The sequence below is a fragment of the Aethalodelphis obliquidens genome, unplaced genomic scaffold (genome assembly GCF_003676395.1).
Source record: "Aethalodelphis obliquidens isolate GAN/ISIS:26980383/991018 unplaced genomic scaffold, ASM367639v1 scaffold26, whole genome shotgun sequence".
Taxonomy (NCBI): Eukaryota; Metazoa; Chordata; class Mammalia; order Artiodactyla; family Delphinidae; genus Aethalodelphis; species Aethalodelphis obliquidens.
In genome coordinates, this window is record NW_020837970.1 from 22,327,503 (window position 1) to 22,346,318 (window position 18,816).

At 37.9% G+C, this 18,816-nt stretch overlaps 1 protein-coding gene across 2 annotated transcripts; it reads right to left on the reverse strand.

Annotated features, from left to right (window-relative positions):
• Positions 1-1,777: 1,777 nt before the first annotated feature.
• Positions 1,778-18,507, reverse strand: RCN2 (reticulocalbin 2). 2 transcript variants are annotated; one of them, XM_027123706.1, is made up of 7 exons: positions 18,146-18,507; positions 17,660-17,765; positions 14,898-15,094; positions 7,544-7,657; positions 4,139-4,235; positions 3,131-3,273; positions 1,778-2,610 (listed from the first exon to the last, which is right to left on the reverse strand). In XM_027123706.1, exons 1-7 carry the CDS (start codon positions 18,311-18,313, stop codon positions 2,458-2,460), a joined length of 978 nt encoding a protein of 325 aa, XP_026979507.1. In that variant the 5' UTR covers positions 18,314-18,507; the 3' UTR covers positions 1,778-2,457. The 2 variants fall into 2 exon arrangements, with proteins under 2 accessions (XP_026979507.1, XP_026979506.1); XM_027123705.1 differs by having other exon boundaries at positions 3,131-3,270; positions 18,146-18,470.
• Between the last annotated feature and the right edge of the window lie 309 nt (positions 18,508-18,816).

Here is an 18,816-nt window from a genome sequence, read left to right on the forward strand (position 1 = left end):
CTGTCCCATTGCGGAGCACAGGCTCCGGACGCGCAGGCTCAGCGGCCATGGCTCACGGGCCCAGCTGCTCCGCGGCATGTGAGATCTTCCCGGACCGGGGCACAAACCCGTGTCCCCTGCAACGGCAGGCGGACTCTCAACCACTGCGTCACCAGGGAAGCCCTAAAGTTTTATTTTTAAAGAGGCTTATTTAAAATTTAAATCCAAATAAAGCCTTAAAAATAAACTTTTCTATTTTGAATTAGCAGAAGATATAGAAACTCCGTTCAAGTAGATGATGATTCTTCTCCATATGCTTATAAAAGCCAATTGTTTAATACTAAATCTTCACTCAGTAAGGATAGGCTGGGCTCTGCTTTAGTTTAAAAAACAAAAAACCAAAAAACACACCAAAATCTTAGTAGCTTAACATAATAAAAGTCTATTTTTTGATCATGCAAAGTCCACTGATGGTCCAACTGACCTCCATGTGATCACTCAGAAATCAAGACTACTTTGATCTTGTGGCTTCACCATTTCAAGTGAGGCATCCTCTACAATGCCATGGCAAAGGTTTGTCACTGGCCTGGTCTGGGAGTGACACATACTACTTCTACTCACATTTAACTGGTCAGAACTAGCCCTTGCTCACCCACATGGGGGCTGGAAAGTGTAATTTTCTTTATGCCAGGAACTAAAGGAGTACAGATACTTGTGACCGCTAATAATGTCACCAAAATTCTTATATCTGCATGAAATCAAGACAATGTAGAATGCTAACTCTTAACTCATTAAGATTAAAAATAAAAGCCATATCCAATGATCTAACAATTCTGGTATAGATTTTGGAGAATCTAGTGAGAAAAACAAATGGTTAGCATGCTAATCAAACTGGTTATTCCAAATATCCCAACTTCAATAAGTCTGACAAGTAGCAGATGAGTGATAATGGTATATCTTTAATTCTTAAAAGGCCAGACAGGTATTGTGTAAGTTAAAATGAAAACCATGTACTTTAGATACCAGGGTAAGCAAGCTATCACTAAAGTGTGAGAGGTTACAATTTGCATTCGCGACTCACATGAGCAGAGGTGGGAGCAGTAGAAAGGTAAGCTGATGCAGTTAATTCTATTAGAAAAGGGCTTCAGATTTTCTCTAGTAACTCATAAAGACTGGCTGAGCCCTCCAGTGCTGTGTGTGCTATAAAGGAGACAACTTTAGATTGGGAAAAGATTAATAGAATGCATAGCTGACCTCGTCATCCACAAATAAAAGTAATTTAAGAAAACAGAAAGAAAAACTATCTGTGAGTCAAAGCTATGAAAAAATGAATTTCTCACCTTCTCACTTTTCTTACTCCCCACAAAGGTAATAAGTTGACTTCCTGAATAAGGTTAAAACTGACCATTTAGGTGTGGAGAAATGCTTATCAAGTATGATTTTAATTTCATTATGACTGATCTTGAGCTCTACTGCGGATAACTAACCAGCTCTACTGGTGATTTCAACCTGTGTAGTTCTTATGATTATTTCTAGCCCCAAATAGCAAGACCACATTTGCCACAATAGCAACTGAAATGTGTCAGGTGCACATTCAATTATAATATGATTCTTTTATCTAGAAAAAAAAAAGGCAAAATAAGAATATGCAGCAAGAATATAATTTAACAGAGTTTTGAGAACATTCACTCCCCAAATAAAATACAGGAATGGATGAGGTGAAGTAATGTATAATACAACAAAACTTTTGCTAAATTCAAGGTTTACGTGAAAGATTAAAGAAAAACAAACACACATATAAAAAGATAGGACATTTCATTTTTAATCAGTCAAAAAAAAGAAAAGAGTTCTGGACAATGTCAAATTCCACTCACCATAATGCTATAGTTACACATTAAATATAATTACTATCTATACATATGCAAAAATATAAAGTTCTATTTCATACAATAAAACCTTTTATAGAAACCATTTTAAAATTAAGCAGAACTTCTCAACATTAACATGTGAGGCATAAGTCCTTCTAAGGTTCCTTTAAAGGTTTTAAAACAAAAATGCTAAAACTAAACACAATGTCCTTCTGTCAGTTCCCAAATTAAATCTACTTAAAATAAAAATTGCTAGCTCAGTCATATACTACTTAAATAATATTGTTCAGCCATCTCTAGAATCCTCCATTTTTTCAAGTATGGAAACAGAACTCAAATATTCCATAATACAGTACTAAACAAATGGAATATTTAGGAAAGACTATGTTGTCATATGGCACAATATTGTTTCATTTCTTCAATATGTTTTGAAATAAATATCAGGTTTTTGTTTTACGTTTCTTCTAAAAGGCCAAAATTTTAATGTACATTAATCTTGACTGTGGTAAGATGTAAGAATGTAAAATATAACATCAACATTTTATCACAAAAGTAAAGCTGGTAACAAACTATAAAAGGAGCCAGTACTCTACTCAGATATACCCAGGGATTAAAGCTCATCGTGATAGAAATATTCATCCTGAAGCTGTCTGCCATAATCTGTGGCTTCGCTGGTAAGAAACAAGTCCTGGTTCTCCAGAATCTCTGCTTCAGACAGCTTTCTGTCACTATTCAAATCCACTTCATCAATTAGATGAAGAGCCTTTAAAATAAAACAAAACAAAAAGGTGTCAAGTGTAATAAGCGTTTTCAGCAAGATGTTCACATTTTAATGTGATTTGATTTGTCAAAACCATTCAGGTATGCCAAGTACTCATTATTGTCTAAGTATCTAAAAATATTAACCATTGTGACCAGGTCTGTCTACGGAGTCTCTCATTACCTCCTTCCTTTATTTCTGCTGGGTTCTACCTCCTCCCAACTCAAATCCAATTCAGGATATCTCAAAGTAAAGCAAAATTAATATAACTCATTTTGAGCCCCTACAGGTAAATACAAACTTTTATTATTCTATTGTGCTATCAGATTAATACATGATACAATCTTAACTTCTCTGTCTCCTTGAAAATCTAAAACAGATCATAAATTTAAATCAATAAATAGCAATGCATTATTCCTAAATAAATAACTCCACTACTTCTTTCTTTGGCTTAAGATTTTGAATTTCCTTTACTACCAGTACCACCAATTTGGGGATGAGAGAGTAATTCTGTAACACTTACCTCTTCTTGTGCAATGCCTTGATTGTTGGGTACTACCCAAGACAACAGCTCTTGGGGATCAAGCCTGCCGTCAGCATCTTTGTCATAATCATTCAGGAATCTATCTTTCTCAACGAGTATCCACTCTGGATCTTCATTTGCTGCTTAATATATTAAAAAAAAACCCAAGAACATAAACATGCATACGCAAGAATATCACATGTATCCAATAAGTTTGGTATACCCCTAGAATAAAGGAAATGAATTAAAGCTCACCAAATAAAGGAGGCCCAAAGAAACAGAGGTACTTAACTGAAAAGTCCTGAAATAAGTATAAACTCTATAGTAATTTTCAAAAGTGATACTCAGAGTTTTAAAATTGTTGCTTATTATCACAAACTAGTAATTTTGGTAACTGCTGCTACTTGTTCGGATACAGTTTTCCCAAGTTTGAGCTAGGTAATGTTTTTATGTACATCATGTGACTAAAGCTTCCTGCGTGCTCTTACAAAGCAATGCCATGTGTAATTTTAAAGTGACATTCACAATAAGTGATGCTTTTAAGCAACAATTCTGAAAAGACAGCTGCTTTCAGAAAAAGCTGCATTTAAAAACTCCTCAAATTTCAAACACTCAGTAAGCCACCTTCCAGTCTTACTCCAGTATTTATAGGATTCTATATTTTCTTCTCTTTCAAGATCTACATGCAAGGGTACAGAAGTCTATTTAAAAATATCAACCTTTACTTCCTCACCCATTTGGATTAATGATTACATTGTATTTGTTTGAAAAGGAATAAAAATGCTTGGATCTAGATGTGGAACTAAAAGTGAGTAAAAACAGCATTCTCAGATAAGTTTTAAGTTCCTTTGTTTCCCCTGTATTTTACTGAACTTGGCAGAACAAGGAGGAATCAGGCCTAGTTCTTCTTCCATTTTCCTCTGTCAAACAGAACTCTCAATGAGCAAGACTGTCTTTCAATTTCTTTCTTCTTCCCCACCCCCTTCCACACATCCCCAAGCTACTTACTTGGGTCCCGCCTGTAGTCACCAAGAAATTCTTCCAAACTAACAAATCCATCACCATTTTTGTCATGTTCTTCTAAAGCCTCTTGAATGACAAATTCCTATTGCATGTCCGTTCACACACACATACACAAAAAAAATTAGTCACAAAAGTTTCAATCCCACCACCATCTGAATCAATGCTACTACAGAACTTATTTAGGAATAATTATTTTGGTTGTCCATACTTGCAAGACAACCTTTCTAAACATTGGAATTTAGAAGCAGGAATAAAACCCCAAATATTAAATAGCTTAAAATTCAACATCCTTAAGTTTCTATTATTGAGCACTCCACTTCACCCTCCTGAACAACCTCGGCACTAAACTCACACTCCTATTTTCTGCACATTACCCTCCTTCTGAAGAATGACGTATCTTACTACCTTTGTGTTCTTTAATTCCACTTTCCCTCAAATCTATTAACAACCCCAAAAGAACCGTTGTCTCAGATGTCTTTGAATAGAGCTGCTGTTCTACCCCCAGACCTGAAATGGGGCAGTCCCCTATAAAACCTCAACTTCCCTGCTTCTTCTTCTACCAATCTACCCTATCCACACCAGATTGCCCCCAAATCTGTTCCTCACGCTTACCAAGGCTTCTTACCAATCACTCCCCTCTGACCCAGAGACCACACCCTTTCTCGTTATACTTGACCCAAGATGACCCATTTAATGGCCAGTTGCTTCAGTACTTCCCTTATTATATTCCTATATCCCCTTGTACCCTCTTCTTATTATGCCAATCCCCATCTAGTACAACAGACTCACTTCACTTTCTCCTTTATTCCAGAATCAGAGAAAGATACAAAAATAGAAACTAGTCCTTGTAAATTAATTTGCCATTTTGGTGGGGTCTCACTGCAGCTTCGAAGTCTATCTCTGCCTCACTTTCCCTAACATACACTCTACAGCTGTTTTTTGAAACCTCCATTTTCCTTGGGCCTCACCCTAACTCTCTCCAGTACACTCTTGACAAAGACCCTCCTGTTTTTCTAAACATGGTACAGGTCTTCTGAAATGCTTCCTTGTTTCCCAGCATTGCATCCTCACCTTTAATTACCTCTATATATGCCTTTTCCTCTCATCATTTTAGGCCTTTGATCTCAGCAGTTAAAGCTCTCTCCCCCTCTTCTCTAGGGTGAAGCCCTCAACTGTCTTCCTAGATCCCATACTACCCCATTTCCTGAGTGCTTTCTTTCACTCTTAACTCCAGCCTCTCCCAAGGCTCCAATCTCTTTTCCACTAGCTCCTTCTTCTATGCCTTTAAAAACATTCAAGTCCCCAATGACTATGCTGCACTCTTTAGCCACCATCCTGGTTTTTCTTTTCCTCTCATAGGTTATACCTTACTGTTCTCGTTTCCTCATTACCTACTGCCACCCAAATACCTTTCAATCTGGATTCTGGCATCACAACTATAATGAAATGTATTCTCAGAAGTCTACCATTCTAGTCAAACCCAGGGGCTTTATCTACATCTGTATGAAATAACACTGAAATACAAGTTGTTGGCGTTTTTAAAAATCAAATATTACAGATTTTATATATAGAAACCAGGGCATCTTAACCTGGATATCCAAAGATTGGTTTTAGAGAGAGGATCTGAGAATCTCTTGAAATTATAATCCAATACTTCACGTGTATGAACATGGACATACATAGGATTTTTCTGGGACACAGTATATAGTTTGCATCATATTTTTTAAGGAGTCTGTGACCCAGTAAAAGAATCACTGATCAAAATGATTATTCCTCCATTCAAGTAATCCTCTTGGGAAACAATAGTTTGCATCATATTTTTTAAGAAGTCTGTGACCCAGTGAAAGAATCACTGATCAAAATGATTATATCCCTCCATTGAAGTAATCCTCTTGGGAAACAATAGACTTATTACAATAATGTTGCCTTGGTTAAAATAATTTTTGGAACTACGTGAATGAAAATATCTTTAAATTCCAAATTTTAATCCAAAGTAGAATTACTTAGTTGATCTTGTACTCCTGCCTTTTCCTATATCAAACATATCCTTAAAGGGAAAAAGGGATATGCAAAAACAATTGAGGTAAATAGGAATTAATGAAGCCGCTCTGAATGAGACACCAATTTATGGTCACACACCTTATATGCTGCCATCAAGGCCAACTCAGCACAAAGAACATACTTCCCCATACTGACACACCCCATTCTGCAATGGGCTTTCATTGTTACGCCAGCCCCAAACCTCACAGTCATCTCTGACTCTTGCCCCCCTCCCTTCCCGTGCTTAGTCAGTCAACATTCCTGTCTATGCTTTCTTCAAAATGTTGGTCAAGTCTAATTCATTCCATTGCCACCTTGTATTCCGGGGCCATAACATATAATGCCTAAATTATTTCATTGCTTTCATTGGTCATCTCCCTCCTCAGTCTTCAACTGTTCCTTATTCCTCAATCAAGATCCAACATCCTCTGCCTACCATGCTAGGGCTCAATTTTTGGCCCTAATTGGCCCTAATTAAACAAATTGTGCCAATGTTCTTAAACTAGGTGATGAAAAACATATCTGCAGCCTGTCTAACAAGGTAGCAGCATCTGACCATGACCCATTAGACAAAAAGCTACATCTCCCCTCCCTGAAATGTCCAGGGAACTAAGCCACATGGCTGGAGGCTGATGCCAGGCAACAGACCTCAATATAAATGTTTAGCCTATTTTTTAAAAGCCATGTCTTATATTAATCTTTACCCTCCAATACGACAGTTTCTGTTCTCAAGAAGCTTATCAAGTCATAGGAGGGACTTAATCAGTGTTAAATTAAACCTAGAGTCCAACAAAATTTTGAAGAGCTGGTACTTCTTTTAAGCACTAAAGGGATGAGAGGACTCATTATGCCTAAAGTTGCAAAAACATCATTAGTCATTAGCAGCTGTACTCCCTGCCCTACCCCCACACACCCTATGAAAGGGGATCCAAATGTGATACATTTTCCCAGACCAAAAGTTTTCACAAGTGATGCTGTAAACTAAATAGGAAGTTCTAGTGTTACTAATACTGCAACACCAGAGGAAAGTCGGAAAACTACAAAAAGACAAGGAAGGCACTGAAGATAATGTGGTTATGAAACAGAAATTAGCCAGGGAAAGACTGATGCTCATATATGTTACAGAGATTAAAGAAAACTCATTCCTTACCTTCTTCCTCCCAATAAGCACACCCCACCCCACCCCACCAGAAAACCTCCTTCTTCCCACTCCTTATCTTAAGCAGGGAAAACTAGATCTTCCTGTCTCTCAAAATTCTGTTTGCCATACAATTCATTTTAATTACTTTGTAAAAGCAAGTTTTAAAGTTTTGGTCATTCAATAGTCATCTTGAAATGTTTCTTCCTTACCGTCATGTAATCAACTTCTTCAGGATGCTCAAAAGCAATAAATTCTTCAAGATTCAAACCAGGACCTGAATCCTGGTTAGCTTTTTCAAATCTCTTCTTGTCTTTTAAATGAAGCTTTGAAAATTAAATATTGAACACGTTTAAAGGTCTCATCCATACCATAACATCATTAAAAATACTTTGAAAAATACAACTATGTGAAATCTGAAGTACATTTACACCCATTATCATATTTTATCTTCACATCATCCCTCTGAAGGTAAGTTGGGCAAATAACAAACATTTATTAGAAGCAGTACAGAGACACAGGCTCTAGAGTCAGAGAAACTCAGATCTGAATTCCAGCAATGCCACTCACTAGCTTATTACTTAGGGCAAATTGCTTAACCTCTCTGGTCTCCTCACCTATACAACTGGGATAATCTGACACCAAAAGCAAAAATAAACAAGTGGGACTACATCAAACTAAAAGGCTTCTGCACAGCAAAAGAAACCATCAATAAAATGAAAGCTACTGAATGGGAGAAAATATTTGCAAATCATATATATGATAAGAGGCTGATATCCAAAATATATAAAAAACTTGTACAACTCAACAGAAAAAAACCCAAACAGTCCAACTAAAAAATGGGCAGATCTGAATAGACATTTTCCAAATACATACAGATGGCCAACAGGTAAATGAAAAGATGCTCAACATCATAAATCAGGGAAATGCAAATCAAAACCACAATGAGATATCACACCTGGCTGTTACAAAAAAGACAAGAAATAACAGGTGTTGGTAAGGATATGGAGAAAAGAGAACTCTTGTGCACTGTTGGTGGGAATGTAAATTGATGCAGCTACTACGGAAAACAGTACAGGGATTCCTCAAAAAATTAAAAATAGAACTACCATCTGATCCAGGAATTCCACTTCTGGGTACTCATCCAAAGAAGATGAAAACACTAACTCAAAAAGATATATGAGCCTCTATGTTCACTGCAGCATTATTTACAATAGCCAATATATAGTATGTCCAATCACGTAAGTTAGTTTACATGACGGGCATACACTGTCACATGCGTGCATCCTCTACAAGTGGTTGTGCTTTTGTGTACTTTATTGTACAATACTGTATACAGTACAGTAGTACAGTATCTTTATTTCAAGCCCAGGATGTCCGGAAGCAAGCGTAAAAGCAGTGGTAATGTAGCTGGTACTGCTAAGAAGCACCAAGCGATAACAATAGAAACAAAAGTGAAAATAATTGAGAGAGTGGAACGAGGCGAAAAGATGGAATTGGAGGCCCAGAGAAAGGATGAAGAGAGACAAAAAGAAGAAGTAACTAAAGAACTGAAGAGATTCACGATACAGGAAATGGCAAGGGGATTTCCTTTATTTGAGGAGGCACTGTTACTTTTCGAGGCACAGGACCCAAACGTAGAATGGTACACGAATGTTGCAGTAGCCGTTCAGAATGCAACCCAGTGCTACCGTGTCATCTGTGACAAGAAAGAAAGAGCTACTACCCAGATATCACTGGATCGTTTTTTCAAGACGGTAGATAGAATTGAATCCAGAAAGCAACCAGAACCTGTGGCATCAGCGTCAGGCGTGAGTGAAATTGCAGCTTGCCCTCCATCTCCTATTGCTGATGATCCTTCAGCTCTACCATCTCCCACCTCCTCTCCCTCCTCCAGTAAGTAACTCTTCTTGCCTGTTCACTCGATGCCAGCTGTATGCCAGCTGTTGTACTGTACTTTTCAAGGTACTGTACTGTAAGATTAAAAATGTTCTCTTGTTTGTGTTTATCTATTATTTGTGTCAAAAGTATTATAAACCTATTACAGTACAGTACTATATAGCCGATTGTGTTAGTTGGGTACCCAGGCTAACTTTGTTGGACTTAACGAACAGAATAAATCGGACTTACGAATGGAACTCATTCGAATGTATGGGATTTATTATTCAGCCATAAAAAAGAATAAAATCTTGCCATTTGAGACAATATGGATGTACCTTGAGGGCATTATGCTAAGTGAAATAAGTCAGAGAAAGACAAATACTGTATGATCTCTTATATGTGGAATCTAAAAACAAACAAACAAAAAACTCCCCCCAAATCAAGCTCAAGATACAGAGAGCAGACTGGTGGTTGCCAGAGGTGGGGAGGTGACAGAAATGGGTGAACTGTTTTTTTTTTTTTTTTAAATAAATTGAACAATTTATAATAAATAAGAAAAAAATCTCTGTTAAGCAATTGGGATGAGAATTCCTATCAAGCAATTAGAAACCTTAAGTATTAGGTATTAAACAAATGTTACATATTACTATTATTGATAGAAAAACTGAGATTAAAATGATTTGTTGAAAGGGATGTCAGGAAAACAGCTAAAATATGTTGAACTTGGATCCTCCCTGTTCTTTCTACAGTACTACACACTATCTTCTTTAACAATCTCAGTAATTTTTTTAATGTCCCCAAAGCAATAAATTTAGACTATGTATTAATTCTTGGTATGTCTATTTCTAACTATTTCTGGGCTTCAAAATGACTTTTCAAAAACAGGTTAACAGGTTTCAAAAAATAGTCCTTTAATGAGAATACTTTTGATAAATGTACATAATATTTGGAAGTCTACTCTCTGTAGGCTCTTTACAGTGCTAATTCTGTATGTCCAGATAAAACACATCAAAAGCTGAAAAGGGCCTATCTTGAGGTCGAGGTTAAATAATCATACCCTTTTCTACTTTCTCACACCCATCTTCCTTTTTTTCCCCCAAGTACACTCTGATAGGAAATCAAGAAGTAGCAGCTATTAGGGACAAGGCTGCTTTTAATGAATTTCTCAAAGGTAATTCTGTGATTAAGAGCCTTGGAAGCCAATAGTGGCATATTGCTAATCCTGCATAAATTCTATTTTGAGAATTTCTGGGAATAACTTTCTATAAACTTAAGTGTATTAAACTGCACATTTTTGAAAAAGTACAATTTCAAATATTTTAGAAGCTTTTAACTTATGTGATTCACTGTTGAAAAGAAATACTCTTTTCGGTTTTTTGGAATACTAGAGGTTAGGTAGCAGTCATTTACTGAAACACTAGTTCTTTTACGATGATTGATTTACAGTGGAGAGGCTCATTTCTTTCCCCAAAGAATTTGTCTTTTAAACATCCAGATTCCACTAGCCAGTTATATCCACCCAATCACGACAGGGGGAAAACACTGTTTCCAAATAGCTGTTTTAACTTAACGTTTCATAATTTTAAATAATTAGACCAAATAATTTACATGTTATGTGCAGGTTTAACATGGGGAAAAGTAGAAAAATAAGAACTTGAGGTATTTTGTTGAGTCAATCAAGTTCTTTTTGAATAAATCACTATTCAAAATACTAAGTGCTTAGATTTCCTTATGAAAGAACCCTTCAATTCAGAGCAAGAGGTCCACGTTTCAGCAGAGGGAGCGGAATTTGGCCAAATTTGCCTATGGAAAGAAAGGATCTCTTTCAACAGCTAAGATTTCTTTAAAAAAAAAAAAAAAAGGTATTTTCTGGTTTACATTTCTCAGTTTTAAAAATAAAATGAAATAATGTGATTTTTTAAAGTTTTAGTCATTTGAGGAACACAATTTAAGAGACTCATATTAAAGAAGCCAATACACTGAAAGACGTTTTTCAAAGTGGCAAATTTCTAAAAGAGAACGACAAAAGACTATCAGTTTCATAAAACCTCAACACTTTTCTCTGCTGTATAAAGACCTTGTGTTTTAGTCGAGAGTAGGAAGTACTATACACAGTAGTAAAAAGATAGAAACTACCATACTCGTTTAGTTTATATTGTAATAGAAACTTGTGAAGAACAAAACTGCCATCTTTTGGTAGACTAAAAATTTTACATGAGGAAATATGTAACCTGTGATACCAGAAAAAAAGCCTAGGTCTTATTCTGATTAACCACATGCAAGATAATATCTTATATAAATAAATGTTGCTTATACATGCACATTCAGCAGCTGGCTTTAGAAGTTAGAGCAATTGAGCTTCTGCCAGGTTGGTCCTCAAACTTTAATTATCCTGCTTAAAAGTGCTGACTACACTTGTTCATCAGATCATAAAGAAATGCTTTTTCAGACACTTCACTGCCTGAGAGGGTCATTATTCCAGGCTATCTCTATTCTCTATATGAAACATCAAAAATAAGATAAAATTCAGGTATCAAGTTGATTTTTGTTTATTATTAGGCTTCCATATAGAAACATTTAATTTTATTTAGATATCCAATTACTTTTTATGATTATTTTATGGTATAATGTTTAGTCTGTTACTTCGATTCATTCTTCATCCTTGATTTTTTATTTTGAATAATAATGCAGCTGTGTCTGGGTTCATCTTTACACCCCACATCCACTTTTAGTGGGTTATATCTATATATATCAAAATCTAATAAAGTATTATAAATAGAACTTCATGCAGAGACATATTCCTGTGTTGTCAAAGAATAACCATTAGGACTCCCATAGAGAAGTGTTCATTTTATGGATCCATAAATTCCTTTAGGCTGTTAAGGTCCATCTAATTCATTCTTTAAAAGTAGAGTCTTATAATCAACATGTACTGAGTACCTGGGTGGGGAACATAGCATTAGAACCAGACATCTTTTAAAAGAAAAACTGTTCATAAATACTTTATATTAACAAGTCATGTACCTCTTCAAAGTGAAGATTTTCTCCTCAACATCATGTATTATTTCATCCCACACCCCTAACCCCCAAAAGAATACAGATTTTAAAAACCACACACGTTTCTTACTTTTGATGGGATGCTAATTGAATCTTTTGAGTGAAAAAAAAAAAAAGGACAGAATCTAATTCTAGTAAGATTTTAAAATACTGTATTTAACTTCTGTATTATTCTCTGGAAGGGAAGTCATAATATCATACCATGGTCTGGTTTTAGAAAAGTCTTGGAATGCGAATGATGCTTTTAAGATGAGTTAATTCCTATAGTAAAGGAGAATAACTAGTAGACAAATCCCAGATCTCATTATTATCATTTGTTTTCTTTTTAGCACTAAGTAGTGAAAAGACTGATTTGCACTCTTTTCAGTCTGCTGTAAGATGAAGACCCAAATAAGGAGAAAAAAAGGAGCAAAGACATTTTTCCCCTATATATTAAATCCTAACTAATCTAAAGCTGATATAGTTAACAAATGCTTAAACAACTTTCAAAAGCTGATTGTATATAAATATTAAAGATAAATATGTGAATCACACCTGCTTTCTTCAACAGTATTCTTTCAAATCAACATAGAAGAGTTTACCAGTCCAAATGCTACTCTCAATATTTATTACTGTTTCTCCATACTATTATCATTCCCATTTTTAGATATGAGGAAACTGAGGCATAAGGAGGTCTGACTTAACCTAAAGCTGCACCACTGTTAAGTGGTCTGCCTGAATGTGAAGCCAAGCAGACTGGCTCCAAAGCTGGAGCTCTTAACCTCCACACCAGTGGTATATGCATAGCATATGCATAATCATTAGAAGAGAAACAACCAATTTTGAGTTAGTGATGGCCTACAGAGTTCAAGTGGACAATATGATTCTATAATAAATAGCATATACACTGATAAAATATGGCCATGGTAAAAACTAAAAGGTAGATACTAATAATGGGATAGGTAAGTTAAGGAATAGAGGAGCCTCAGATGTTTTCCAAGCACCCTTGATTAATATTTTGGGACACAACATTTGCAACAAGGTGTTTGGTTTTATTTTTTCCACATACAAAAAACTCTTTTAAAAAAAGTCTTTACGGCTCCTCTGGTGGCGCAGTGGTTGAGAGTCCGCCTGCCTGTGCAGGGAACACGGGTTCGTGCCCCGGTCCGGGAAGATCCCACATGCTGCGGAGTGGCTGGGCCCGTGAGCCATGGCCACTGAGCCTGCGCGTCCAGAGCCTGTGCTCCGCAACAGGAGAGGCCACAACAGTGAGAGGCCCATGTACCGCAAAAAAAAAAAGTCTTTAAAATTACCTCTGAAGTACAACAGTATTTGAAATAGTAATTTCTCAAGCTTATAGTAATTTGTCTTAAAAAGTTCCTAGTAATTACTAAGTAAAAAGTCTTTAAAAGTTCCTAGTGATTCCTAAATATTGTCTTCCTTAACTCTGCTTAAGAAATATATTTCAACAAATTAAACAATGAGACACAACAGAACTCATAGTGATACTGAATCTTCAAAAATAAGTTATTTTAAATGGTGCAGCCACTATAGAAGACAGTATTGTAGTTCCTCAGAAAATTAAAAATAGAATTACCATATGATCTAGCAATTCCACTTCTGGATATATACCCAAAAGAATTAAAGGCAGGGCCACGAAGACATATTTGTACACCCACGTTCACAGCAACATTACTCACAACAGCCAAAAAGCTGAAGCAACTCAACTGTCCATTGATTGATGAATGGATAAACAAAATGTGATATATAAATATAATGGAATATTATTATCTTTTTTTTTTTTTTTTTTCTATACGCGGGCCTCTCACTGTTGTGGCCTCTCCCGTTGCAGAGCACAGGCTCTGGACACGCAGGCTCAGCGGCCATGGCTCACGGGCCCAGCCGCTCCGCGGCATGTGGGATCCTCCCGGACCGGGGCACGAACCCGTGTCCCCTGCATCGGCAGGCGGACTCTCAACCACTGCGCCACCAGGGAAGCCCGAATATTATTATCTTTAAAAGGAAATTCCAACACATACTACAACATGGACGAAACTTGAAAACGTTAAGTTAAATAAGCTAGTCACACACACACAAAAATGTTATGATTCCACTTATACGAGGTACCCTGAATAGTTGAATTCAGAGACAGAAAGTCAAGTGGTGGTTGCCTAACAATGTGAATGTACTAAACAATACTGAACTGCACACTTAAAAGTAGTTAAAATGTAAATTTTGTTATGTGTACCTTACCACAATTTAAAAAAATTTTAGTTATTTTATATAAAACTATGTGCTTAAAAATGGGAATAGGCCTCTACAGTCTTAATATAATAATAAAACCAATTGTTCAATAACAAAAAAAAATATAATATTGAGATACATATTCAAAATACACTAAAAAAGCAACCCTGGAAATGAGGACAAATGATGCAGCTGAGAAATACAGATGCAAGGATAACTGAAGTAGTCCAGAATAAGAGTCCTAAATCTGGCTAGAAAGGAAACCATCAAAATGACCACCGAAGTGAAACAGGTGATTGCCTAGAGAACAAAGCAATCAATCTATGACCTCAGGCCTCTTGTGCTCACTCATGCAGGAAGGTAAAGTGAACTGATATGATCAAAAGCTTGTGCACTTGTACTCACCTGCCTAAAAGACTCCTCTTCTGTATCATCCAGAGCAGTGTTCTCATCAAAGTCGATTACGCGATCATACATCTGAATATTGTATTCATCCCACGACACACTACCATCACTGTTTTTATCATATTCAACAAACTGTTGTTTTGCTTCTTGCATAGCATAATGTTTAAAAGACATTTGAATCCATGAACTGAGTTCACCTATGAGAATTTCGCAGAACACAATGAATGTGATAGTAATTCTGATACTTAAAACGAGTGAGAATTTCTAAACATTCTTTAAAAGAAGAAAAAAATCTTTAATGTATATAAATAGTGAGTGAGAACTGGCCTAGTTGTATTCATAGAAATAGGAGTAGGAGGTGGGGAGAGCTGTTTGGAGTCTTAAGAATGTTATAATATGTGATCTACACAGAATGTAAGCTCTTTGAGTACAGAGAGTTTTGGTATGTTTTGGTATGTTTTGGAGGTACTCCAAATGCCTAGAAAGCACCTGGCTCAACAAGTATTTATTAAATAAACTACCAATTGGCCAAAATAGCACTTGACTTTTAAAACATATTATCCAAAAAATTGTAGATAACTTTTGCTAATTATCACAGATATCTCAGGAAGCACAAATATTTGAATAACTGCCCATTTATTTTAATATGTATTGGAAAAAATAGTGTTCTTCATTTATGAAATATAAAGTTTTCCTTTAAAATACATTTTACATTAAGTTGAATCAAGACTATATTAAGGAAATAATAGATAAGTAAATAGGGCCTAAATTGTGAAAAATGTACTCAAGTGACTGAAGTTTGAGAAATATTGTTACAGTACATTCCCTTTAACTATGTCATAAAGCATCTGGAGGAAATTTTAAAAAGTTATGGGTAGCAATTATGATTTATGCCCTTCTTATAACAGCTGTCTGTCTTAACTGGGTACCTGAAGACATAGGGGAAAAGTTTCTAAATCGCAAATGTCCACCTTCAGATGAACTTTTAAAAATCTGTCATAGAAATATTTACTATACTGCATTATAGAAAAAAGGGGGGGGAAGAAAAACATAAATATTTGCAAGGAAGCAAGAGTACCCATTTGGTTTAAAGATAATACACCATTTGGTTTAAAGAGTGGTACTCCTCTGTTGGTTTGGGGGAGGTCAGGTGAATAGAAAAGTAAAGACACGTTGTCTCTCCTGAAACTCTAAATCAGGGCAGAATAATTATGGCAACCATGTATTGAACAATTATTATATATCAGGTCCTCTATATACTTTGTCTCTAATCTTCAAAACAAGGCAATTATAATAATTGTTTTACAGTTCAGGAAACTGAGGTTAGGAATTGAGGACTCACGGCTAGTAAGTAGCAGAGTCTAGATTCAAACCCATGTTTGGCTTCAAAGCCCAAACTGAACTTAGCTGTCTCTCAAGAACCTGAGTCCAGTCCTGGCCCTTAAAGTGCAAATAAGCAAAATTCCCTGAACAGTCCTCAAGTGGAATGATCATCATGGCTTAACAGAATACAGAACAAAACAAAGGTCAGAAACAGGGGTTCATACTTCAGCTCTGCCGTAAGGAATAAGTTTACCCTCTCTAGGTTTTGTTTTCTCATCTATAAAATGAAGATTTGGACTAAGTTCCTTTTAATTTTAACTTTTTAAAAAGCTTACTATTAAATATTTGAACACATGTAGGCCCTTACAGATAAATAGCACCAAGTCTTCCAAATCAACTTGTTTTATGTGCTCTCTAGTGTAACAAAAGATGGACCTATTCTTATTGGATAATTAGTCTAAAGGTTCTGTTGTTTAAGTACAAGGAACAAAACCTTAATACTCCTGAGGGCACCAATGTGAATACTTCATTGACAACACATCTTGAATTTACTAATCAGCTTATAATTCTCTCTCCAGCAACTTCATTCTTCAGATGCTGAACAGTATTTAAATAAGAGTTATAAGAAAACAGCTCCTGAATTTTTGTTGAGGATCAACTTGGAAAGTTGATCGGGTTCATCACATGAATTAAGCAATGAGGTGAGGCAGATGCACAGCAATTTATTTGGAATATTCTTTAAAGAATCTGTGCATTTCATTTCTGACTCTAGAATCTACCTAAGAGCACTCACTTTGTTTTTTGTTTCTTTGTTTTTTTAAGTGAAGGATATTAAAGACTGAATTAAGTGCAGGAGATATGGGTTCTAATCCTGGCTTTGCCACTCATTGGAGCAAGGCACTTAATGCCTCTGGGCTTCAGTTTCTTACAAAAAGAGGTGGACATAATGATTCTAAGGCCTCTATCAGTTATAATAATTTGTGATAAACATAATTCACATGCAACAGGTCCTTTTCTACTTGCTTATAAAAAGAAGCAAGATGTTAAGATTCTAATGAAGCATATATCAAAAGAGCTATAAACCACTTAATGCCTTAAGAAGGTTTTTAGCATGTTTCTCTAAAATGAATCATGTTGATATTGATAAAAAGTCATGTGAGGAGCAGGGCGTTTGCTCTAGGTGTGACTTGCACATACCATGTAGGGTCAGTGATATTTATATATTACTGGAGAAAGCACTAAGTGTTAGTTGGTAACCTATGTCTAAAGATTTCCAGGTATAAAACCTACTCACCATGTCCTTTTTTCCCTCTCACACAGTACCTGTAATTGACTGGAACACTAGCAATCTACACTCAACAGACACCCTGCTTAAATGTTTGTATTTCTGTCTCCTACAAAGGGATGTCTCCATTGTTAGTTGTGTAGGACGTCCTTACTTTCGGTGAGAAAGCCATCTGAGTCCAAGTCAATTTTCTTTATGATTGACTTCAGTCTTTTGTGTTGCTCTTCGGGGGTGAGTTTAACATATTCATCGACTTCTTCCTTTGGGGGGTAAGCGATATACAGGGGGTGGTCAAGCATTACTATCAGGAGGGCAAAATGGTGGAGAAAAATAGAGCTACCCTCGCCGAGGGCTTTTGGGATGACCCACACCTGCTCTCCAAGGCCCCTGCCCCCTACACAACCTCAGTGATCCTGCCTCTTGTAGGGAGGGTAGAAGGGATCCGGCTCCTCGGCCGCTTTATTTTCTCAGCCTTACAGCCCCCGGGGTCCACGGGAGAGTGAGCTGCGCCCCGCCCGGCCCCCATTGTCAGGCTGCCCCGGCCAGGCCTTGCCCGGCCGCCCCCTTTGTCCCGGGACAAAGCCCGCGGCAGCCGCGCTGCGAGGCCCGGCCCTCCCAACCCCCGGCCTGGCCGCCTCACCTGGCTGCCCAGCAGCGCCTCGCGGTCGTAGTCGGCGCGGTGTTCTCCCCGTGGGTAGTGCAACTCTTCGGCCTCCCCGGCGCCGGCTGCCGCGGCGCACAGCAGGAGCAGCCCCAGCGTGGCGGGCCTCGGGCCCAGCCGCATCGCGCCGGCCAGCCGCGGACACATAGAGAGGTGAGGAGGGAGGCGGGAGGGGGCTCAGGTCGGCGGCGGCGCTCAGCGGGCGGCCGCAGAGAGGCGGCGCGCGGTACGTGGGGAGGGTGGAACCGAACGTGAACAGGGCCGTGGCCTCCGTTCCTCGGGTGATCACTGGCTGAAGCCCGAGCGACAACTGCGGTGATGCAGCAGGCAAGGCCGAGGCCTATATAGCCCCGGCGGAGGGGCGGGGCGCCAGGCCGCGCCGATGATTGGACCGCACGGCGCTGGGGCCGGGCCGCGGCGATGTGGCGGTCTGCTGCGGGCCCGGAGGCTACAGGAGGCTGGCGGTCGGGGCTGGGAGGGGAGACCCCCGGAGGAGCCTTTCCTTGCGCCACGACGCCCTCTAAAAGACACGCCCCCCCCACCCCCGCCCTGTCTCTTTCCGTCAGCCTCGTTCCTACCAGAAGCCCCCTGTCCACTCCGTGTGTCCGACCCGGTTTCCATCAATAAGAAAGGCTGGAGATTTGGGTGAA

Bases quoted from the DNA above. Each gene is read 5' to 3' on its own strand.
- RCN2 (XM_027123706.1), bottom strand. From the start codon at position 18,313: ATGTGTCCGCGGCTGGCCGGCGCGATGCGGCTGGGCCCGAGGCCCGCC. The intron at 15,095-17,659 runs GTAAGGACGTCC...AAATTCTCATAG, and splicing joins AGATGGCTTTCTCACCGAAA to GTGAACTCAGTTCATGGATT. The intron at 3,274-4,138 runs GTAAGTAGCTTG...TAATATATTAAG, and splicing joins TGACTACAGGCGGGACCCAA to CAGCAAATGAAGATCCAGAG.